Here is a 25,489-nt window from a genome sequence, read left to right as displayed (position 1 = left end):
TCCCACAACTCTAAACTGGGAGTAGGAAGAGCTGCTTCAGAAATGGGCTGGGTGACTAGCAACTAAGTGCAGTACCCAAAATACAGTTAAAGCCACACAATAAATGGCAGGGGTTAGCATTTCTACTCCTTTATGCCCTGTACCGAAAAAAAAAAAAGACCCGACTCTGGAATGTCGGATTCCAGGTTCTCCTTTTTGTTTTTAAAGTTAATTCAGCTAATATTTATGAGCACTTAAATTTCACATCCTAGCTACCCGTCTCCCCCCCAATGATGTCTCTCATAGTTTCAAGGTTATGAAATCCTCAAAGGCTTTCATAATAAGTCTTTTGTGATACAGACACCAAGCACACTGTCTGTTTCAGAAAATATTTGAAGAAATGAACAACTAAAAGCAAGTTTATGAAATACGATTACCATAATTTAGCACTGCAGTTGTGTGAATAATTTGTTTTAAATCAGTTCTATGTAAAAAAAAAAAAAAAAAAGCACTTTCTTCCTCATTCCATTTTTCTGTAATGTTTAACAGAAATCCAGAATATACCATTTATAAATCCATAACTCTAGGAAAAAGAAGATATGCTTATCTATTTTAAAATGTATACATTGTCTTAAAATAAGTCACTGATAGACTTATATACTTTTTTCTATATCAAGTAGCTATTTTAATACAGTATTAATTTTTAAAAAGCATTAATTTGTCTTCAAATGCAAATAAGTAAAGACAGACATATAATGCCATATACATTTTTAGCAAGCTGAGTGCTTAGTTTAAAAAAAATATTTTTTTAATGTTTATTTATTTTTGAGAGAGACAGAAACAGAATATGAGTGGGTTAGGGGCAGAGAGGGAGAGAGAGAGAGAGAGAGAGACAGACAGACAGACAGACAGAGACAGAATCCTAAGCAGCCTTCAGGCTCTGAGCAGTCAGCACAGAGCCTGACGTGGGGCTCGAACTCACGAGCTGTGAGATCATGACCTGAGCCGAAGTCGGACGCTCAACCGACTGAGCCACCCAAGGTGCCCCTGAGTGCTTACTTTAAAAAAAATCTTTTTTTTTTTGGTTAAATGTTCTTTATTTATTTTTTGTTTTGTTTTGTTTTTTTCAATATATGAAGTTTATCATCCAATTGGTTTCCATACAACACCCAGTGCTCATCCCAAAAGGTGCCCTCCTCAATACCCATCACCCACCCCCCAAAAAATCTTATTTTGAGGTAATTCTAAGTGTGCATGCCCATGTAAGAAATGGTACAGAGGAATCCCATATCCCCTTCACCTGGTTTTCCCTGATGGTAGCATCTCACATAACTGTAGGACGGTTATCACAGCAAAAATGGACTCTGATAAAATCCACAGACTTTATTCAGATTTCTCCAGCTTTACATGCACTCCTTTGTGTGTGTGCGTTTGCGTTTAGTTCTGTGCAGTTTTCTCACATGTGCAGATTCATGTGACCACTCACCGCGGTAAGACACAGAACAGTTCCATCACAAGCATCCCTTGTGCTTCCCTTTTATAGACACAGCCACCCCTCCCCCTTCTCTTCCTAAAACCTGGCTACCGCTAATCCGTTCTCCATTCCATAGTTTTGTCATTTCAGGAATATTATGTTAATGGAATCGCACAGTCTGTAACCTTTTGCGGTTGGCTTTATCTACTCAGTATAATCCCCTTGAGATAAATGGAGAGCTTCGGGGAAAAAAAACTGATTTGCAAAGAAAGTCTAACATCTCTCCACTGGCCACTTGCTTGCCCTTGAGCAAAAAGGGCGGGAATGAGCACTACGAGGGCTAGGGTTCCTCACTTGAACCCCAGTGCAGTACCCCAGTACTCATTTCATTCTTCCGAGACTCAGAGGAGAAGTCGGGGAACTCCTTTTCTGGTGAACCTGTTGATCTCTTGGTAGAAAACAGCCCTATTTCTCTTAAAGGACATGGTCCATCTCCATAGTTGTCTGTCTTATTTCTAAAGACCATTCCAATTAATTCCATCTTCCATTCTCTCCCTGTTTACTTCCTCTAAGTTTTTTTCATCCTGACCAATTGAATACAAATTGTTGTGTGAATTAAGTTCTAGATGCGGTTTCTCCAAATTGCTGTAATCTGACAAATAGGAATGACAATTTGACTAAAAACTTTTTTTAAACTTGAAATTACATACATAGAAGAATCCTTATCATTTCCACTGGCCTTAAAGAAAATGATCGTGGTAGCTACCTCACTAATAGTCTTGTTTTGATTTGTTTTGCCTCAAAAATAATTATGAAATGTATCACTCATTTGGATATCTAAACACCATCCTTGGGGATTGTATGACATAATAACTCCATCTCATGAAGTCATTCAGAGTCCTCATTAACAGTTTAATTTTTAGACAAGTATGTACATGTGGTATATCACATTTTAAGCTGTAAATAAGAGGTTTTTTTTTAATTTTAATGTTTATTTTATTTTTGAGAGAGAGACTGAGCACAAGCAGGGGAGGGGCAGAGAGAGAGGGAGACACAGAATCCGAAGCGGGCTCCAGGCTCTGAGCTGTCAGCACAGAGCCCAACACGGGGCTTGAACCCATAAACCATGAGATCATGACCTGAGCTGAAGTTGGACGCTTAACCAACTGAGCCACCCATGCACCCCAAGAGTTGTTTTTAATCCATGGTTGATGAGCCAAGAATCCTACTGCTTCACAAGCAAAAGTTCTTTTGAGGTATTGACTTAGCTTTTCAAAGAAGTAAAACGATCTTTCATTAATAAATATTTAATTGGAACATAATCTTTTAAAAATTTTTTTAGGGGCGCCTCTGTGGCCCAGTCGTTTGAGCGTCCGATTTCGGCTCAGGTCATGATCTCACAGTTTTGTGAGTTTGAGCCCCTCATCGGGCTCTGTGCTGACAGCTCAGAGCCTGGAGCCTGTTTCAGATTCTGTATCTCCCTCTCTCTCTGTCCCTCCCCCACTCATGCTCGCTCGCGCTCTCTCTCTCTCTCTCTCTCTCTCTCCCCCTCTCTCTGTCTCTGTCTCTCTGTCAAAAATAAACATTAAAAAAAATTAAAATTTTTTTAATCTTTTTTTTTTTTTTTTTTGAGAGAGAGCGAGCGAGAGCGAGCATGAGCCGGGGAGAGTCAGAGAGAGAGACAGAGGCATAGAATCCGAAGCAGGCTCCAGGCTCTGAGCCATCAGCCCAGAGCCCGACGCGGGCCTCCAACCCACAAGCTGTGAGATCATGACCTGAGCCGAAGTCGGACGCTTAACCGACCGAGACACCCCTGGAACATAATCTTTTAAAGGAAACTAGCTCACATTTATAGGAATGCCCTGCATTTACTGAGAGTAGCTATAATTAACATTATTTATCTGAATAAGCTTGAGAAAATTTTTACTATGATAGGAGTAGTTAACTAGTGACCCACCTGTGTATCCAGATGTTTATCTGGGTGATTGCTTTCAAGACTTTCCCTAAAAAGAGGCTATGGGATTTGCTGTTTTCCTCCATTGGTGTTACAGTCCTAAGATACACTTGACTGTATACTGAGGCAGATGGAAGCTTCTAGTCTAGAAGCAAGGTCATCACATAGAGAATAAGCGTAAGAACAGATCTAGACTCATCCATTGACTTCTGCGTCAGTAACCCAATCTTCAGCCTCTTTTGAAAATTGGGTACAATATGGTAGATCAGAATTAATTTTGTTTTTGGAAATGCCTTACTGACTGACAGCATTTGTGTAAACTGTGGCACGTTGCTCACAGTGGCGATCCAGAGCCTGACAGATTGAGCACAGAGGTGGTCACATGTTGGAAGTATCTGTATGTCCATAGGACTACCAAGAAATGATTATTATCCATTCTCATTCTCCATCCCACACTGGCCATTTGATAAAACGCCCAGAACACTGAGGCCTGGGTTTGAACCCTAGTGCTTGACTTTTCCAGTATGTTTCCACTTGGATATCGAAACTGAAGACACTGAACTATTGGTAAACAAATAACACATACTGTATGCCAGGCCTTGTACCGGGCACTGGAAGCGTGTTGGGCAACGTGTTCCTTTACTCGGCAACTGAATTTTGTGAGTTTATTGCTGTTATTTTTAATTTGGGACATAAACTTCATTCCTGAAGCGGTCTTTAACTGTTATTGTCAGTTTGAGATAGTTTTAACTGTAAGATTTGATAAGTTCTAGATTTATATATTTATACAGACTTAGAGTTTTTCATATTCTCTTTCTTCCCTACCCACAGAGGGGATTAGGTTCTCTCTGAGGTAGATTTTGAAATCTTACCTTGCTTTTTGTTCTGATTTTGTAGCCCAAAGCCACTTTGAAACTCTACCATGAGTTACAAACTGAACTGTTTTCTGGGAGCAGGCAGGTATCTTAAGGGCATGAAGCAGGCCAGTGTGAATAACCAGTAGGGCTTAGTAGGCCTGTGTCAAACTGAAAAGTTTATGTCAACCCATAAACATGAAAAAAAAATTTTTTTAACCTGTGACAAACACAGCTAGAGGCCAAAAGTTTCTAACATTCTGAAAACTTAGATGCACACAGATTCTTTAGACCATTGATTATGAAGCAAAAGTGAAACATCAGTTTGCTGGTGACAGTGATTGGTATCAGTTTTAAAAAAAGAAATGCTGAGAACTTTGCTGCATGAACCCATTTAGTGTTACGTATTTATGCGGGGGTGTGTGTATGTTATTTTGTTTATTATGGACACCTTTCCTGGTCAAATCATATAGATCTATATCTCATGTTGTTTAACGACTGTGCAGATTTCCATAGTAAGGATGTACTATCATTTATTTTCCTGTTTCCATATTGATGGATATTAGGGAAAATCTGAAGTACGCTTTGGCGTTGTCTTTACAGATCCTAAGGAGTCTTTTTTCCCTTTTTTCTTCGTTATTTTTAGATATTATAATTTGAATAAAAGCCCAGTAGAAATTGATTTTGAACTTAAAAAGATGATTCTGAGAAAAAGTAGATTCATATCATTTACATTATCTTTAGGAGGCTTGAATTTAATTATCTTTCTGGTTAAACACATGTGACTGAGCCATTATGAGGGGCATAATTTCTTGGGCATTAATGACTGAAGGGCTCGTATACTACTGTAGAAGTGGGAAGCCATTGAAAGTCTCCATATAATTTCAGAGTATAGTGTATATTTATCAATATTCACATATAAAGAGATTGCTCTGAGTTGGGCATCTCTGGCAACTAAAATTCGTATTATAGGCTTGTTGGTTTTCTTGCCTTAAGAATCACTCATTACTGATTTGTTATAGGAAATAAATATGTGGTGCTTTCTTAAAATGTAATCGTCCTTACAAACTATTATTGAATTATTCAGATGGAACTTAAAGAATTTACTTGTTTGCTGCAGTGTGATTTCATCAGATTTCTTCCTATATTAGGCTCTTTGGTCTAATTCCATTCTGGTTACGAAAGGCGGCAAGAAATTCTTACTGAACATATAGAAAGAGCTTTTCACCCAGAATATAGATTTTTCTCTGATCTTCTAAAAAACTTTTTTATGGAGATACAATGCACATACAGTTAGAATACAATTTCTAATATTGTATCTACCCCACCTAATAGGGGATCCAGCCACATCCCAGTGAATGAGGAATTGTTTGTGCAGAGCGTTTTTCTAGAGGAGTTATTTTATAACTTTCAATACTTTTTCAAAGTGCTGAGGCACTGGGAAGTGGCATTGGCCATGGTGGTGAGAGATAGTAAATCAGTGACCTGCTATCTTTTTTTTTTTTTTTTTAACGTTTATTTATTTTTGAGACAGAGAGAGACAGAGCATGAACGGGGAAGGGGCAGATAGAGAGGGAGACACAGAATCGGAAGCAAGCTCCAGGCTCTGAGCCATCAGCCCAGAGCCCGACACGGGGCTCGAACTCACGGACCGCGAGATTGTGACCTGAGCTGAAGTCGGACGCTTAACCGACTGAGCCACCCAGGCGCCCCCTGGTATCTTTAATGGTACTGTGTTAGGAGCCAACTTATTCATTGTAGACGTGGCCATCTTCAAGATGTTCTGGTATTTGTTTTTTTGTTTTTTTGTTTTTTTTTTTAGAGGAAAAAGTATTGGTAACTGAAGAAGAGAGCTTGGCTAACCTGGGACTGGGTACAATCAAACCAGTACAATGACGTTCTCTTTCTTTATATATAAAGCAGCTGGGCCAGTCCCAGGACTCCATTCTGGAGTAGGCCCAACTTTGGGGAAGGTCTTATTTGTTCTCTTTAACAGTCCCAGAAGCACAGAAAACCCCACCTGCATTTCCGTAACAGAGAAATGAGTGATACCATAGTTTTTAAAAATAACATCAAATTAATTCTGGATAGCGAAAAAATATTTTAAGAAATGAACATTTAGAAATGTGTTACAAAAGGTATAAACAAATATATTTATTTGGAAATGTAAATTCATTGGATCTCAAAAACTTTAATTCCTTTATTTATTTACCTTAGTTTATTCACTGAGCATGAAGTTATGGCCTTTGTCACACATAGCTCCTCCTTTACTGTCCCCAAATAAATGATTGCGTTTGGGATTGATACAGCTACTATTATTGATTCCTCGTTTAACCACTGTAAAGTCTTTATTATAGTTTCTGGTTAGTTTGTTTAGACTTGAGTGATTTTTTATAGGCTAAAATGCTATGTATAATTTATTGTTCCCTCCTCATTTTTTCTAAGAAGTAGATTATCAACTAAATTTTTTTCCCATTTAGTGATGTGATCTGCAAGGTCAACACTTTTGTTTTTCAATGGGTAGTATGTATATTACAGTAATAGTGATAACGTATAAAAGTCCAATTCTGAACATTGTTAGAGCAATTAAATATAAAAGTATGATGAATTTTGGTTTTCCTTTGTTCATTTACTAAGGCAAATATATCTGCCCCCATATATAATAAATAAAATAATGGAAATAAAGTCATATGCGAAATTCCCATTCTTTAAAAAAAGAAAGGCTTTATAGAATTTAAATAAGTAAAACCCAGAAAATGGCATTTAGTAATACTTTAGAATGTGATTGAAATGAAAAGCCTAGAGTCATATTTTTACTTTAAAAATTTCAAGATTTATATTAAAAGAATCATTGTCTTCTTTCAGATAAATTTGCGCCTCATCTTGGTAAGCGGGAAAACAAAAGAGTTCCTGTTTTCTCCTAATGATTCTGCTTCTGACATTGCGAAGCATGTGTATGACAATTGGCCAATGGGTGAGTGGTGTTTTTCTCTTGAGAATGAATAATGTTAATTCTTGATACCCTACCTTGTTTCACAAACATTTTGAAAAAGTTAGAAAGATATAAAAGAAGGACAAATAATTGGGGGTATGAGGCTTCAGCGTTAAAGGGGAAGGAACACTGTGTTCATCCTTAGGTTTTGCTCTCCTGCTACCTCATTGCAAAATGGGGAAGGAGCCAGTTTGCAAAACCCCTGTTTTTGCCTCAGAACCATTTTAATGTAAATGAAAATTAGTTTTTAAAAGGAAGACACAACATAGCTAACACGTGTGCACACTTTCATATCAGTAAATCTATTTATACCAGAATACAAAGTAAGAGGAAAGAGAAACAAGGTTTTAAAAAAATTATAATGCATTCTCACTGTTCTATCCTATATGTAACCAGTTTAACATTGAGTTTAACACAAAGTTTCTAATTCATGTCACTTCATGTGTCCTCTGATCTACAAGGGGCAAGAAGGTATAAAATCCATTTACGCATTGCATTTTCAAGCCAGTATCCATGACAAAACAAAATTTGAGAGAGGGGAGGATGGTATTCCTTTCTTCTCTGATTCTTTTCCATGTAATAAGACTTTGTCTTGCCATCCTAAAGTGAGTCGTTAGCTTGTGTTTTTCCTTTGAACTTTGCCTCAGTCATCTCCATCCTTTTTAGGGCATGTGTTATAGTGATACGAAGGTTTCAGCTGATTTCACTTAATTTTACTAGTGAAAACAATTTGGACTTTTAAAGGACAAGACTCATTTCAACAAAGAATGCAGTGTATTCAAAATGAATCAATCAGATCAGTATTTCTGAACTTTAAATAATATATGGAACTCCTTTAGAGGAAGAAAATTCCTGTAGATTCCCTGATGCTGATTCCAATTATTTTTGTTAGAGTGTTTTTTTTTTTTTAAAGATAGAAACATAAAACCCAGTTAAGATGCTTTATCCTTATTAACTCATATACAACCACAAGCCCAAGTATAACTCAAAAACCAATAATGTTCAAATTAACAACATTAATGTGCCAGATGATGTATATTTGCTAAAACCAACTCCCTGCTTGCACCACAAGTAAAGGACCGTTGAGCTTGGCTTGCCTTAGCTACTGTGTGCTGTATGAGGACCCAGTTATCTGCAGGTTCACCACAAAAGCTTCCTTCACACAGTGTACCCAATTGTCACTTAGCAAGAATGCATTGTTTACGTATTGAGCCAACCTCTGTTCTTTTCTTATGAGCCTCTTGACAATTAAAGAGGTACTGCTTGGTGCCAGTACGATCATAAAGTGCATATGTGGGCAATAAATCCCAAGGCAGTACAAGGTGATTATTTGAACGATGTGGATAATCTCTTCCAGATTATCATTAAAATGAAAGCATGATTTAAAAATTCTTGAGGAGGACTTTTAGACCCTAGGAGCACGACTGTGTTGTTCGTGAACTCAGGATTCATAGACCTGCGCTTGAGAAACACTGGTTTAGACAAATACTTTCAAATGACTGGATCTTTTTTCCATTGGTAACCAAGGGAATGGTTACTTCTAAGGGTAACCTCTAAAGGTTAGAGGTAAGAAGGACTTTCAGAAAAGCGGAAGAAGATTACACTTGGGGCTCTAACAATATTAGATTTCCTTCATAGCCAGGCAGGACAGATAACTATAGTAGGAAAAGCATTTAAAATTTTTTTTTCTTTTAATGTTTATTTATTTTTGAGAGAGAGAGACACACACAGCATGAGCAGGGGAGGGCAGAGAGTGAGGGAGACACAGAATCTCAAGCAGGCTCCAGGCTCTGAGCTGTCCACATAGAGGCTGACATGGGGCGCGAACTCATGAATCATGAGATCATGACCTAAGCCAAAGCTGGACGCTTGACTGAGCCACCCAGGTGCCCTGGAGAAGTATTTTTAAATACCTGTCTAATAGTGATGTTTTACTAAATATGATATAGAAGATTACTTCTGTGATTTGGGGAGGAGAGGGTAAAGGTCAGTTTGGACATCGATGGTATTGTAGAAAATGTTACACAAGACAAAAATGGGCAGTCCCTCTTAAACAGTAATTTGTGGAGGGCAGCATTGTAACTTGTGGCAAAAAAAAAAAATAGCTTTACCATCACAATTGTCAGACTTAGATATTAAAATTGCTTTTAATTCCTTAAAAATCCTGACAGAGTAAACAAAGACAGGACTCAAGTGCAGGTGTTTGCCATAAATGGTGTCCCAAATGAGTGAACCGCCATCTACGAGCACTGAAATCGTATCAATCTTACGTTACTTATTTTCACATACAAATTTTTGAGCCCAGCCTTTCCTAAGTTTACCACTTCTGCTCTGCAGTTTTAGACAATGCAGGGAATAGGAATCAGTCGTTTTTATTTTATATAAAATATTTAAATTAAAAACCTAGCTCTACATTTTATCTCCATACACTAAAGGTCAGCACATGTAAATATTTGCTAATATGAAATATTAGTGCTAATAATGAAAGTGTAGTAAACATTAAATGAGTAGGAAAAAAAAAACGCTTGGTGCGGTGTATTTTTGGCAACAGTTAGTTGTCCTTGGTCTGCTCTGGCAGTTTAGCGGAATATTGCTAATAGGCGGAGTAATCAGACACCTAGCTCTTACCGGGTTGGGGTGCAAAGCAGTAGCCACTAAATACATGTTACTAGTTGCTGAAATTCCTCCTTAAAGCATTGTTCTTCTATAGGTCTTGCTAAGTTTTAGATCCTCTGAGAGGGGAGGGTAGATAGCATATTAAACCCATGAAGTGCATGGAAATCACAACAGTCTCTAAAATAATGAAGTGTGTAGCTTTAAGTTTCTGCATCTCAAAACAATAGTTTAAATATTTTTAGAATTTTTTTTTCCAGTGAATTAGACCCTGTCATTTGTCTTTATTTATATGGACACTTCCATCTTGACCAGAAATAGTCTCTTAAACAGTAATTTGGGGTGTGGTGAATTCAGAGTAGTCCATACTAAAATGGTAAAGGCTTAGTTGATCTTTCTTTTAGAAGAAGAGGGACCTGAGAGCACTAGGATCAGAAGGCAACAGAGGCACCTAAGGGCGGGTGGGGGGGTGGGGGGACGGACCAGGAGAAAAGGTACCGGGAGCTGGGGGAGAAATGACTCCAGTTCATGTCTCCTCTCCCATTTCTGTTGTGCTGAGTCAGTGGGGGGCACGCTTTTATCAAGTTCATATTCATCATTTTGAACACTCAGAAGGAAAGTGCTCTACTTACCTCTTTTCTGTCACTTCTCTTTAGGATATTTTAAACTCATCCTTGTGTTGATAGTTACCTCCTGGTAATAGGAGCTTCTGTAGGAAACAAACACATCATACTAGAATTCTTGAGAAAGATGATAATAGAATTCTCCAACCTTTGTCACAGTAGGAACTTAAATTATTACATCCACCAGCTAGTAAAATTACTAACCCTGGACCCTGTCCGGTACCAGTCCTTATTAAATCATTATTTTAACAGAGTAGTATTCCATATTTCACTATAACATACGTTATACACAAAGTGAAATATTCTGTTACCCTTCCAGTTTGTCTTTTGATTTTCTTTATATACTTCCCTAGCTTTCATATTTGTGTAGTATCTTCTAATGTATGTTATTTTTCGAGTTTCGTCTGAGTATTTGGGCAAAGTGAACTAAAAGTTGTGTCTTCTATAATGTTTATCATTTGGCTGCAGAAGACAATGTAATAAATCAACATCCAGAAGTAAACATCGTTAATTTTTTTTGTTACTTTAAAATTTTTTGTTCTGCAGCCTTATTGAGGTATAATGTTTTTGTTATTCTCTATATGGGTATATTAAAATCTTTGTTAAATTGTTTCTAGCTTCAGATACATAAGTTAACAGGTACGGATATCGGAACATTGTAATATTCTTTGTTAATTACTGGTAATAGCAATTAATTTTCAAATGACATTTCACTTTACCTAGGATTAGGTTTTTTTCCCCATCTTGTTTTAAGTTTTAACCTTCAGGACTATATTTTGTTCTTAAGCAAACACTAGTCTTTCTGTAGCTCTTATTAATGAGAAGCACTACCAAGAACCAGGCCTGCCGTGATTGACTGTTGTGAGTGGTGACTGTTTCCATTATTGGGAGGCTCCAGGTGTCTTCTTTGATGTGTTCTCTATCCGATTTGCCTCTGAATGTTTTGAACAATGAAATAATACCTTAACTCTGTCTTTAAACACACCTAACAGTTCACTCGTTCTTTTCAGACTGGGAGGAAGAGCAGGTCAGCAGTCCAAATATTCTACGACTTATTTATCAAGGACGATTTCTACATGGAAATGTCACATTAGGAGGTAATAATCACCTTTGTAATGGGATTTAATGTTTACTTCAGGCAGCATTATTCATTTGTCTGTTTAAATGCCTTGTCTGGGGGCACCTGGGTGGCTACCTTTGGCTCAGGTCATGATCTCACAGTCTGTCGGTTCAAGACCTCCCTCGTGCTCTGTGCTGACAGCTCAGAGCCTGGAGCCTGGTTTGGATTATGTGTCTTCCTCTCTTTCTGCCCCTCCGCCGCTCGTGCTCTGTCTCTCTCTGTCTCTTAAAAATAAATAAATGTTAAAAAACATTTTTTAGGGGCACCTGGGTGGCTCAGTCGGTTAAGCGGCCGACTTCGGCTCAGGTCACGATCTCGCGGTCCGTGAGTTTGAGCCCCGCGTCGGGCTCTGTGCTGACAGCTCAGAGCCTGGAGCCTGTTTCAGATCCTGTGTCTCCCTCTCTCTGACCCTCCCCCGTTCATGCTTTGTCTCTCCCTGTCTCAAAAATAAATAAAACGTTAAAAAAAAATTTTTTTTTAAATTAAAAAAAAAAAACATTTTTTAAATGCTATTGTCTGATTTTACAAAAAAATTATAATTTCAAACTCATAAATTCTGCCTATTCTTTACATTTTGCATTCTCATAAATTTAAGTTTAGCACTGTGATAAGTATTTACTCCCTTATGAAATAAACTCTCATTAGAAGTAGTCTATACCTATTATTTTGTGAATTTAATTTTATTGTACTTTTTAGATAATATAAATCAGATGTAATATTTTTAAGTTAAAGCCAGACACACAAAGTAGGAAAAATTTATGATAATTTGTTTTCAGTTTGACTCTAACTGATACAGTTGCCCGTCGTGCAAGAATGAAGGTAAAGGAGTAACATCAGGGAGACAGTGTAGTACGGGGATTAAAAGCAGATTTAGAACCAGATGGTCTAAGCTGTATCCTAGCGCCACCACTTCCCTCTGTGTACCCTTGGGGTAGCTACCTCACTTTTCTCATCGATAAAATGGGCTAACAACAGTGCCTACCTCCTAGGTCGGGAGGGTCAGATTAGTCTCTGTCTTCAAAGCACTTAGAACAGTGCTTGGCACACAGTAAACACTTCTTTGGTACTACTGCTCTTTACATGTGATTGGAGAAATGTAGCTCAATAGTGCCTCCTAATGGGGTACATTCTCTACCACCAGCAGGGTTTGTAAGTGTATTCTGATAATTAGAGATTGGTAGGCAAATGAGGTGATCTACTTTTATATTTTTGTTTAAATATAGTATGACTTTTTTCTCTAAACCTAACAGTGAAATGTTTACTGTGTTTCCTCAAAGGTAGGATATTTTCATTCGTTCCTTCAGCATGTATTTATTCCTTACATGCTACACGGAGATAGTGGGTCGAACAAGATAGAATCCTCAGGGTGCATTAGTATCGCGTAGTAGAAACGGATAAAACCCACTCAGCGTAGGGGGTGATAAGGGCTGGCGGAGATGGATGCAAATGATTTATGATGACAGTATCAGGCAGGTGGAACCTTTCAGGACAGCATTTCACTCATGACCAGGTTTCAGTGGCAGTGTTAGATAACTAGTCTAAAAAGTGCTGCTGTCTACCGAGCTACTTTCAAAATGTAGCTTTTAAAAATGTTTTCAAAATAGTAAAAAATAGAAGTACCATATGTTCCAGCAACTTCACTTCTGTGTTTTTACCTGAAGAAAATGAAAACCCTGACTCTAAAAAGATAGCCGCACCATGTTCGTTGCAGCATCATTTACATAGTCAAGATGTAGAAGCAACCTGTGTTTGTTGATGATACGCATTTCTGAAGAAAATGGGAGACACACACACACACACACACACACACACACACACACACACACAGGAATATTAGCCAGCCATAAAAAAGAATGAAGTCTTGCCATTTACAACATGGAAATAAGTGAAATAAGTCAGAGAAAGGCAAACACCACATGCTCTTTGATATGAGGATGATCAATAAATACAGAAATGAACAAACCAAGCTCACAGAACAGATTTGTGGTTGCCAGAGCGGGCAGGTAGGAGAAATCAGTGAACTGTGTATGTGTGTGTGTGTGTGTGTGTGTCTTAGCTGAAATAAATTGAAGAATGAATGAGTGATATAAACTAAACATTAAAATAAAATAAGTTATTAGAGGATATTGATCTCTCGGCAAGTCCATTCATCTCCAGATAGCTGACCCCCCAATCTATTTTTTTTGCCTGTAGATGGTTCTTTTCCAAGTATATATTACACATTTGAAACAAATAAGTAAAACTAAATAAATAAAATACAGGTTTTGTTGTTGTTGTTGTTGTTCTTTTTCTAGATCTTTCACAAAGTTGCATGGACCAACTCCTTCATGAAGGATAGGCTATCTTTAGTCTTTACTTGATTGTCTCTGCTGCACATAAGCTCTTGTGATGTTGATTGAATTTAATAACTGCATGGATGAATCTTGAGACTCTGTTTCCGTTTGAGTATTGACGTATGTGAGAAATTTCCCTTACGTCTTTCATTATCTTTTTGTTGTGGCCCCAAAGTTTCAACTTTGTATTAAAGGAAGATCATGGGATTTGTGTTAAAATCAAACTCCTGATTCATTCCCATTAAAGTATAAAATTTTACTAGTACTTCTTTGGAATTTGTGTTTGTATAATTAACAGATTGACTTGTTGTTACTATTTTCCTTCTGTATTGCTGTCAATATTTTCAAAAACAAAATAAATGACTTCTGGTCTTAGTGATTTAGACAAATAACATGGAAGCATAAGCCAGACCTTTCAAGTTGATCAGTATACCTGGGTGTTTGATAAAGGTTGAATAATAACATTCAAGTGTTCGTGTTTTGGTCACAATTTTTCTTTTTAGTCTCCGTGTGTTCTTGAGTGTGGATAATGAAGGAGATGGTACACAGGGCCGTAGTAACTGTCTTCCGATGTTTGAATGGCTTGTGTGGAGAAGGGCGTAGGCTAGGTTTGCATGGCTTGAGACTTGCTCTGGTTTAACCTCTGAATTAGACTTAGGACCAACAGCTGGAAATCAAGTGGACAGATTATTCAGTACAAAATTATGTGAACATGTCAGGCTGCCTAAAGAAGGGATGTGTCACTAAGGGAAAAGAGTGAAATCCTTGTTATTGGTTCCGTACAAATAGTAGGTACAGCCATGGGTGGGGTTCAGGCACTTTGTGGGTGGTTAAACCAGGAGACTTGGTGCTTCTAGTAATTCTTTTGTTACCAAGTTTCCTTAAAACATAGCCCTGAATGTCCTTTTTTGAGATACAACCTTTTAGTTGCATAGAATTTCAGTCTACCAAAGAAATGGTGTGATAACTGTCTTATTAAGGATAAAGAAGGATAAAAGAAAATAAGATCAGCTACAAGTTTGACATCCAGTACATTCCAGATCATTGTTTCCCAAAATGTGCTGGAGACTCTGGCATAAGAATCAGCTGGAATACTTATTTTGAAAAATGCAGATTTCTGCATGCTCGCTAGTTGGAGGAAAGCTCTCTCTCTCTCTCGCAGTCTCTTTCCCTCCCTCCCTCTCTTTCTCTCTCTCTCCCTCTCTTTTTCTCCTCCCCCTCCCCATCTCCCAGTCTACAACTGGAATAATTGAATTCCTGGGTGACTTTTATGTAAGGTTGAAAACTGTTGTGGATATTGTACGGTGTCACAGTAGAAAGCAGAGGCATCTGCAGAGAAGGAAAGACAAAGCCTCTTAAATTCTTGTATCCCTCTTCCCTTTACCTTCTTTGATACTGTTAGCATCGATATCTACTATTTCTAGTTAAAATTCAAATGCAGAAGAAAAATAATAATCCCCATCAAATGTGTGGCTTCAAATGGTAAACCTTTACCCAGCAGCTTCCCAGGCCTGTCCCGCGTCTCCATTCACTTACCTGTTTTCTGAGATTCGTTGCCTTCTCAAACTGATGATGACCAGAACAGGGTGGTGTTTACCGCCTGCTTTCTTTGTTCCAAGCCCCGTAAGCACTTTCCTTGGATTACTTCATTTAATCGATACAGCTGGAAGGGGCAGGTGATGGAATTGCCATCTCCAATTTGGGCACGGGAAACTGAGGCCTGGGAGCAGGTGACTGACTTGCCCGTGACTCGTCTCCAGTTGGCAAGTAGCAGAGATGCGATTTCAACCCAGATCTGGCTTACTAGATAGAGTCCAGAAATGGAAGGGGAGTGATATGCAGCTTTAAGTGCAGTCAGGTTTTCCCAGTACACTTAATGAGACTTTTTATAATAGCAAATCTTATTTGCATTTTATTGTTAAATCAAACCTAGGGGATTCTCCGGAAAAGTCCCTCCTCTTCTTTCATCGTAGTGTGTATTTATGAGCCATCCTACTTCACTTGAACTTGAGAAGTCAAGACAGTAGACCAAATAATGGCTGACCAACTTTAAGTAAGATGGAAACTCACCTTGGTTACGTTAAATATTAATGGCATTGAAGGTATTTGGTACTGTTCTTTAAATCTGCATGTTAACCATCATCCTATAGAGCAGGATTTCAGAAGCAGGTAACGGGAAGGCCACACTTGCCTGATTATAAACCTGCCTTAAGTTTGTAGTCAGTGAAGAGAACGTAGTTCTGGATGTCAGACCTGAAACATCCCGCCTGTGGCAATAACTTCCTAAGTTGTTTTATACTGGTTGCTTCTAATTTTATATACAGAATAACAAAGACATTCACCATGAAACTCAATGTTTGTATTTGCTTAAGTGGTTCGTGGACATATGGGTGTGTGTTACATTATTCTACGTCTCAAACTTTTCATAATAAAACCGTTCTATTAGGAATGAGAAACACCTTTTAAATTAAGACTTAATTAGAAAACAGTGATTATTAAGAATACCAAGACAGCGATTCTCTTAAAGTAACCTTTGAGAGAAAATTGTTTTCTAACTGAATTCTACAGGGTTGAGAATAAATATTCAAAATTAAATTTGTTGTTTCTTCTATTTCGACACCACGGTGGTATGTTCAAGGCAGTAATTTTCTTAAGTGACTGCATATTTCATAGATAATTAGATTTAGAAACAAGTCTCCCTTAATCTAAACTTTTCCCTAATCTAGAAAAGGTAGTCTCGAAAAATTTTTTTAGTTTCTTTTCTCCTCTTGTCCCCTCTTCTCTTGTCCCCTTCCTTAAGCATTACGGATATCTGTGTCAGACTAATGGCCATAGCTGGGCAGAATAATTTCTGAATTGTTTCTGAGAATATTGACCTAATCTCATTTTGTAAGACGTGCTCTAACTGGTAAGAAGTTCAGTCTGCTGAGGAAGTCCTGCAGAAAGCGATCGATTCTTTAAGTGGTTTCAGTTCCGACTGGTGATTTCAGTCAGTCAGTATGTATGTCACAAACTACCTTCTGCTTTTCCCATAGCATTAAAACTTCCTTTTGGCAAAACAACGGTGATGCATTTGGTGGCCAGAGAGACATTGCCAGAGCCAAACTCTCAAGGTAAGCCGGGTACCGCAGAGGTTGTTACTCACTTGAGCTGCGGAGACAGGCACTCGAAATGGTTCTTGGTTTTTTTCTGAACCTTCTGAGGGAAAGGAAGTTTTCATTGTTTATGGACAGAGCTTGTTAAGCAAATAACCAGACATCCTGGAAACAGGCTATAATGAAAACAGGCTATAATTGTAATTACAGCTTTTTAATTAAAAAAAAAATTGGCAGACATTAAAAACAAATTCTTACTATGTTTGGATGCCACCCCTCCTCCCCAACCCCTGATTCGAGCACTTTTGTAAGCAAGGCTTTTCTGCATTTTCTCTAGGTCAGAGGAATCGCGAAAAGACCGGAGAGAGTAATTGTTGCGTAATCCTGTAACCACCGTGTGCTGCATGTGCTGTCATGTGGTCTGTGTCTTTCTCGCTGCTAGGACAGAAGAGACCCGACATTGCTTCGGAAACCCTTAGGAAGAGTCTGCCTGTAAATCCATGGACCTGGTTGATCCCATGAACACTGTCATCTTTCCTCATCAAAGTAAAAAGAACCAAGAACATTTTTTCACCATGCGTTTTTATTTCTAGTTTCTTCGTTTCTGTTGAGCAGTTTTAAAATCTATTGGTTTTTGGATGCTGTCAATCTCTAGGCGCACAGTTCGCAAGTTTTACCTTCCTAGCAGAAACCATTTTGCCACCACAGAAATTTTCATCACCAGAACTAACAAATCAAGTGTTCCGAATACAGTTTGCACTAAAAAAGATTGACATTATTTTCTTCATCAGCAGATTTTACAACATGGTTTATGGTACCTTAAAAGTGCTCGGAAACACAATTCCGCACTGGAAAACACTCAGCAATTAATGAAGTTAATTAGTGGGCCCACTGGAGAGGGAAAAATGGAATAGAAATGGAAACGTGGGGGGGATTCCATCAAAGTCAGCCATGGTGGCTGCACTGGCACAGAGCGCGAAACTGAGCGTGACTATTTTCATGGCAACAAATGGAAAAACAAAACGTGCCTGTTGTTTAAAGCACTCGGCGGAGAGCTGACGAAACGAATTGCTTTTCCTTTCACACCTGCACTCCTCAGTCCCGCGGTCACTGAGTGCTTGTCCACACAGCACAAAAGGGGTGCGAGTGCGCTTCCTAGCCTTAACGTGGGAGGGTCAGTTCCATTCTCGTAGACGTTCATTGCCGCACAGAGATAATAGAAAACCTCATTTACTTATCAATTTTATGTATTTGAAGATCAGCAAATTGGATTTTTCCAAAATTGCTCGTCTGTAACCGTCCAGTGTCACACTCACTCATTGGGGTTCAAATGAATTCTTAAAATTGAAATAATTCTCCATAGTAACCAATTTTGTTTCTTTATGTAGTTTGCATTTGGTATTAGTGCTTGCAATTGTATTAAAATCAAAAGCTGATTTTTAAGGCGTACTACGTGATTAAGGATGACGTTCTTTTGTTTTGTACCAATCATTTAAAAATTGATAATGCTAAAACCAATTTGCACAGCACTAAAGCATGAGCTAGTTTCATCTAAACCTGTAAAAATATAAAAGATTTTATATTTTTTCACTGGGAAGAAATTCTTCCTGGATGAAATTACAAATATGTGTAGAATATATTTAATAAAAAACTTATAAAATACCTAACTATAGAACTTAAATATAGATTGGCGTGTAGTATATAGAACAATATTCCATATAAATAACTTTAGCCTTTATGAGAACGAAGTTGCAGGCTGACATTATGTTCTGTACTTTAAGTGTCCATGGCCCTTAAGAAAACATTAAGTGTGAATGGTTTCAAATGGTCAGCTTTGTCTAAAGGTAATCAGGTTATTTTACTCATTGTCAGTGCTTTGATGAAAAGGCTTTATATGCAGTAGATCTACGAAAATATTGTTCATACTGATCAGAATTAAATTTGTATAGAGCAGAGTTTTAAAATGAATGTAAATAGCACTAAACATTTTCTTTCTGCAACCTGTACTTAGAGATTCTTTCTGTAAACTAAAAATAAAATATCGTAGTGCATTTATTTCAGTGGTAATTTTAAAGGTCTTGATTAAGTTGATTGTTGTTTAAGCACCGTCTCATCCATGTTAAAATTGTGTTCTACTTTTATTTCTGAGTCTTTAAAAATTTTGTGTAATATTCCATTGTTAGTTTCAGGAGTATTCACAGTGTATCTTTGATATTTAACCTGGTTAATTTGTGCACAGAGCAACAATGGGTAGAATTATGCAGTCTCTGTTATCACTAAAATGTTGTATTCGGATGTTAAATATTTATATGCTTTGTTGACTAGCTCAAATGTGAATTCCGTTAGTGTTTGACTAAAGAAGAATCTGGTAGTTACTAAATGGGGCAATTAAGCCATTTATGGCTCTGTTCTTTTGTAAAGCAAACTACTGGTGATTATTTTTAATACCTGTTTTAATTCTAATTGCTCTTCTGTTTTTCCAGAGTTAAAGACTATCAGTTCATTATGATTGAATTTGTATGATGGTTTAAAAACTATTCTCTATTGGTTTTCAATATATTTTTCTGTGTGTTCTCCTGTTATAAATTTCCCTTCTACAAGACCTCAATTTAAAGTTTGCAAAATGGATAAACTGGTTCATTAGTAGAGAAAGAATTGTGTCACTTAATTCCTAATAACATTGTTGTGCAAAATGAAAAAAAAAATAGCAGTAAAATTATATACTGAAAACACCAAAAATTTAGATGCCTTAATAGTATATACACGAAAATACTCAACTATCCCTCTTAAAATAGTTCCTTGGACTGCCTGATGATTACAATATGATTTATCATATCCAAGGCTACTATTGAAGATCCCTCTGCCAAAAGTAACAGCTCACTTACCGAAAGGTAAAGGCTGCATAGATCTGGTAATGTAAATAAAGCCTGAATTATGGGCCTGTGACCCTGCCCAGTGCTTGGTATCTAACTCACCTCTTTTACCTAAATTATCCTAGACTCTGTTAAGTGTTCTGGACAAGGCGAAGCTTTTCTTCTTTATTAAAACCTCAGCATGTCTCCTTGATCTGAATTATTTGCTTTCTCTTCGAGATAGGTTGTATCTTCTCCTATCATGAAAAATACAGTATCTAACATCGTCAGTCACATTAAATGAGGTTTTCTCATAACAAACATTTATCCTTAGTTTGATGTCATCTTGACCAATGTTGCAGAAATTTCTGTTAGCTGATTGTGGTAAACAATGTTTAATGTGAAAAGAAATTAAAACTTTCTTCATCTGTTGTAGAATATTTTCTTCTTTTAAATGGCTTCTGCTTGTAATTTTGGTGCGTTTTCCTATTCTTCACTGCTTTTCTCTTTTTCTTCCCTTCGATTTATTTCCTTACGTCCTGCAGTAAAATCGCACTGCACCGGCCTTTACCAAAATCAAAGAGAAATGACTCCTCAAACTTCGGCATGCCCTCACGCCATCCTTATTGGTAACTGTCACGGGCAAGCCTTCGGGTTTTTTCCCATAACGGCTTTGTAGTAGCCAGACAGCAGACAGGTGAGAGGAGGGCTTGAGGGGGGCGGACAACCTCTCCGTAACCGCGGGCACCCCAGCCTGGTGGAGTGGGCGTCTTGGCCAAGGCAGCCGGTGGCCACTGCGGCCCCCTCGGCTTCTCCCCCCACCCCCCCGCCACCTAGTGCGCTTTCTTCCCAAGACCACAAGGCACCCGAAGCTCTTTAAGGGACTCGGCAAGAGGGGCGTGGCTCCTGGAAGAGTTCATGGGCAAAATTAAGTGAGAAACCCGTAATCCTTGGGGAGTAGAGTTTAAACCAGCACTAGAGTATGAAAACATTTTCCTTACTATTTGGTGGTCTTTGACAATGCTCTCAAATGTTTGTCCTTGAATACTATTTTGTTGTTGTGGTTCTGCCTCTTTTTCAAGATCACAGCTTTCAAGAAATACAGTGTGGACATAGGGCGTCAACGCTGGAGAAGGGGGAGTGTCAGTGTCTCCTAGGATTTCCACCAATAAAAAGAGGTAAACACACAGTTCTTAAAATGCCTGAAGAAGGGATTTGTGTTTGAGTTGCGAGAATCTGTCTGGGTTTAAAGAATAGTTACTACATACTCAAGCATTACTACCTAATTTTTATTTTTTCCATTTCTCGAGCTGCGTTTTGGTGTAAGAGAAGCCTACGGTGTACTGAGAGCAACTTTATTCAAATAATACACGGAGGGGACGATCTAGAGGGGTGTAGTGGCTGACCGGAAGTGGTCCTGGAACCTCGGGGTTCCGCTGGGGGCTGCTTCTGGACCTTTCCAGACACTCCACATGACAATAAAACTTAGGGGGCTGTTCAGTTCACAGCTGTCTGCCCGATAAGATCATTTTTCCAGTAGTCTGGAACCTGGCCGTCTCGGGTCCCCTGGTTCTCTGGGGGCATCGCTTCCCGGGTTCCACCAATCTGTGTGCCACTTTTTGCCCTCGTGCTTCTCAGAAGCACTTTTCAACAGTCCATTCGACTGGTCCTCAGTCCTCAGATTTCAGAATGAGAATACCCGGACTTCGGAGTCAGGCCTGGCTTCCAGCTAGTGACTTGGAACAAGTTGTTTCATCTGTGGGCTTCGATCTTTTTTTTTTTTTTTTTTTTTTCATATAGAATAAGAATAATACCTATTTTGTAGGGTCATAAGGTTATTTTAAAATAAATATTGAGAGCGCTGTTTTGCCTAAGAACTTACCTGGCAAGCTGGCAAAGCTGTCAGAAGTCTTTATGGCAAAAATTAAATGCCAGGCATCGACAGGGACTACAAAAAGTAGCTTGCAAAAATGTCAGAAAGCATATGGAGACTTGTAAAAAGTTTTTTTACTGTTTATTTTTTAGAGCGTGCGTGAGCAGGGGAGGGGCAGAGAGAGAGGGAGACACAGAATCCGAAGGCGGCTCCAGGCTCCGAGCGGCCAGCACGGAGCCCGATGCGGGGCTCAGGCCCGTGAACCGTGAGATCGTGACCTGAGCTGAAGTCGGACGCTCAACCGACTGAGCCACCCGGGCGCCCTTATGTTTAGAGACTTTTAAAACGAAGACAAGAAGTGGGGAGATCTTAAAAATAAGCCTTACGTTAGAGGAAAAGTAGAGGACCCAGTAATTCACCAGTGAGACGTGGCTTCAGATATGGATACCAGGTTATAGAGCTTGGACGATAATCCTAGAACTAGACGTATTAACAGAAGAACGCGATTCAAAATTTGAGATGAGATTTATTGACTAAAATGTAAAAACAGACGTGTACGTTGTTCAAAAGAGGCCGAAAGGGGTGGGAAGCAGGGCCGTGTCTAGCCACATACATGAAACTTCACAGATGGGAGGGATGAGGCAGGTGAGAAGTGTCTGATGATGGGGAGAGGAGGCAAAAATACGGGCTAACGCTTCAGATTCGGGCTACTGATTTCTGAATCCAGGAACCATTGAGGCAAGGTACTTGTGCCGAAGGAGCAGGACCTCCCTGGAGATCTTTTTTTTTAAACGTTTATTTTTGAGAGACAGCACGGGTGTGCGTGAGCAAGGGAGGGGCAGAGAGAGAGGGAAACAGAGGATCCGAGGGGGGCTCTGCCCGTGACCCACGAGCCCGATGCGGGGCTTGAACTCACAAAAAGTGAGATCATGACCTGAGCTGAAGTCAGACGCTCAACCTACTGAGCCGCCCAGGCGCCCCGGGACCTCGCTGCAGTTCTTATTCACCAAGACCATCCGTTGGCTCTTGACTCGTGGAAATGCCGTCTCATAGTTGTGTCCTCCTAGATTTCTGTGATGATCAAAGCAATTAAGGCCGGCCCTGCTGAGTGCTTCTCCAACACACTCCCCTCTTCCTCGCTGGCGAGGCTCTGATTTTTTTTTTTTTTTTCCACTCTTCGCCCTCCTCCCCCATGTGGCTCAGGGAAGCGTGGCCTTGTCCCAGCTCCCAGGCTAACTCCCATTCCTTTCGGCGTGATGGTTTAGAGGCGGCCGTGGGACCGATCCTGGCAAACGGAACTGGAAGGGAAGTCGGCTGATGGTGTTTCTAGAGAAAGTTCTCACTCCCAAGGGGATAAGGTGATAAGGGGATAAGGCAAAACAGGAGACTGTTTTGCCTCCGGACATTATTATGGATGTCATGATGGAAACCTCTATAGCCACCTTGTGACCCTCAGGTGGGCCGGCCTGGGGCCAGAGCCAGTGCCTTGCATTTGCAGAGCAGAAAGACGGAAAGACTCCCGGCCCCCGAGCGTACTGCAGAACCGCTTTGCCCGCGTGAAGCCCATGCTCGAGACCTCCCGAGAGCCCATCGCATATATTTACTGGCGACATAAACATCCTTAATGACACCTAGAAGGGACGGCTAGACATCGACGTGCCCTCCAAACCGTATGAAATTAGTGTGCAAAAAGATGAAAGAAAACCACGAAATGATTCTGCGTTCGCATCTCCCAAGAATCGATCTCTGTCGCAAATTGTCCTGATGGTGAAGGAAAAAAGAGACATCTGAAGACGATCGTGCCACAGGTCCGCTCTCCGATCTTGTAACGTTTTAGAAGGCATGAGCCACAAAAGGGAGGGTGGACACAGAAATCAGAGATGCAGGTACTCAGCGTCCAGCCCCTCTGAGAATAGTGTCAGAAAAACTTGGAATGAGGTGGCGTTGACAAAATAATAAAAAGTACATGTTTGCTGTGTTCAAAACAAAAGAAAAACCAGGGATATACCGCTGGTCGTCAACCCTGGCTGTCCCTTGGAGTCACCTAGGGAGTTTCTTTCTTTCTTTCTTTCTTTCTTTCTTTCTTTCTTTCTTTCTTTCTTTCTTTCTTTCTTTCTTTCTTTCTTTCCCTTCCTTCCTTCCTTCCTTCCTTCCTTCCTTCCTTCCTTTCTTTCTTTCCTTCCTTCCGTCTTCTCTTTCTTTCTTTCCTTGCTTCCTTCCTCTTTCTTTCTTTCTTTCTTTTTCCTTCCTTCCTTCCTTCCTTCCTCTTTCTTTCTTTCTTTCCTTCCTTCCGTCTTCTTTCTTTCCTTCCTTCCTTCCTTCCTTCCTTCCTTCCTTCCTTCTGTCTTCTTTCTTTCTTTCTTCCTTTCTTTCCTTCCTTCCTCCTTCTTTCTTTCTTTCTTTCCTTCCTTCCTTCCTTCCTTCCATCTTCTTTTCTTTCTTTCTTTCTTTCCTTCCTTCTGTCTTCTTTCTTTCCTTCCTTCCTTCCTTCCTTCCTTCCATCCATCTTCCTTCCTTCCATCTTCCTTCCTTCCTGCCTTCATTCCTTCCTTCCTTCCCTCCTTCCTTCCTTCCTTCCTTCTTTTCCTTTCTTCCTTTCTTTTTAATAGTAAAGCTTGGAACTCTCACATCAGCCGGATTAATTCTGCACACTTGTGGCTTGGAGCAGTTGCCTGAGTTTCTGCAGAAAACAGACCCACGTTAAATACCAGGAATACAAAGCAACACAGTGGAGAGGTGGGGATGTAGAAGTAAAAGTGGGATTGGAAACCAAATGGGATGCTGGAGACAGGAACAAGGTGCCAGCTAACGCTGGGCTCAAGCTCCCAGACCCCGGCCAGTTAACGTTTCAGGATTCTTCAAGGATGCATGTGCTGAGTGACCGGGTCATATGGTGGCCGGGGGGTGAAGGGGGAGCCCTAGACCCCCTCCCTCTGCTGGCCCTCCCACGTGCTCCCCACCGCCCCTGCTGCGGGAGCCCAGGAAGGCCCAGCCAGCCCTCCCAGCATTCTCAGCGCTGTCCCTGATCCCTGTGTGGCCCAGGATGCACACTTCTGTTCCCCTTGCCTCCCCTCATCCCAGAAACCCTCTCACCGGGCCCTGAGGAATTCAGGACCCTGCAGAAATCCGCCACGTTGCCTCGACCTGGACGTTTCCTTTCATTTTCTCACTCCCCCTGGAGGGTGCTGCCTCCTGGGCAATCCCGGAAGTACTGTGTTTTCAAAAGCTGTCACTGCCTGAGCGCTTCCATGGAGACCAACGTCATTCCATGGTCGTGCCGTGGGCTCGCACTACGGGGGAAAAACAGGCCCAGAGACGTACAGCTTATTTTTTGACCCAAGAGGTTCATTTTCCTAGGCAGACACTGTTCCTGAAAAGAATCTTCGTTGTTTTCTTTTGTTTTTAAAAGTAATTTTTGCTCATTGTACCACATCTCATGATTACAGAAAAGCATGAGGAAAAAGAAACTAATCCCATCCTCCAGAACCAACCACTAACATCTGGCTGAATTTCTTCTAGTCCTCTTTGTTAATATGTATACACTAAAAATAAAAACAATAGATACTACAAGCCCAGTTTATATATTATTTTTCATCTTTAACATAAGTATGCATCCACAGAATATTAAATCTTTGCACATTTGTTTGTAGCTATATAATAGTCCATTTTGGAGGCATATCACTTTCATTGATGCATTTAATAAATGTCTAATATAAAAATTGCAATG

At 39.6% G+C, this 25,489-nt stretch overlaps 1 protein-coding gene across 1 annotated transcript in view; it reads left to right on the top strand.

Moving 5' to 3' along the window:
* Positions 1 to 20,327, top strand: part of UBL3 (ubiquitin like 3) — a 66,687-nt gene extending 46,360 nt beyond the window's left edge. Inside the window, exons 2-5 of the mRNA XM_015083741.3 lie at positions 7,127 to 7,235; positions 11,500 to 11,586; positions 16,978 to 17,055; positions 17,375 to 20,327. Coding sequence (XP_014939227.1) covers positions 7,127 to 7,235; positions 11,500 to 11,586; positions 16,978 to 17,055; positions 17,375 to 17,427 — 327 coding nt within the window. The 3' untranslated portion in view covers positions 17,428 to 20,327. The remainder of the gene's footprint in view (positions 1 to 7,126; positions 7,236 to 11,499; positions 11,587 to 16,977; positions 17,056 to 17,374) is intronic.
* The last annotated feature ends 5,162 nt before the right edge of the window (positions 20,328 to 25,489 follow it).

The sequence above is a fragment of the Acinonyx jubatus genome, chromosome A1 (genome assembly GCF_027475565.1).
Source record: "Acinonyx jubatus isolate Ajub_Pintada_27869175 chromosome A1, VMU_Ajub_asm_v1.0, whole genome shotgun sequence".
In the NCBI taxonomy this organism is placed as follows: domain Eukaryota; kingdom Metazoa; phylum Chordata; class Mammalia; order Carnivora; family Felidae; genus Acinonyx; species Acinonyx jubatus.
This window is presented reverse-complemented; position numbering and strand designations above follow the sequence as displayed.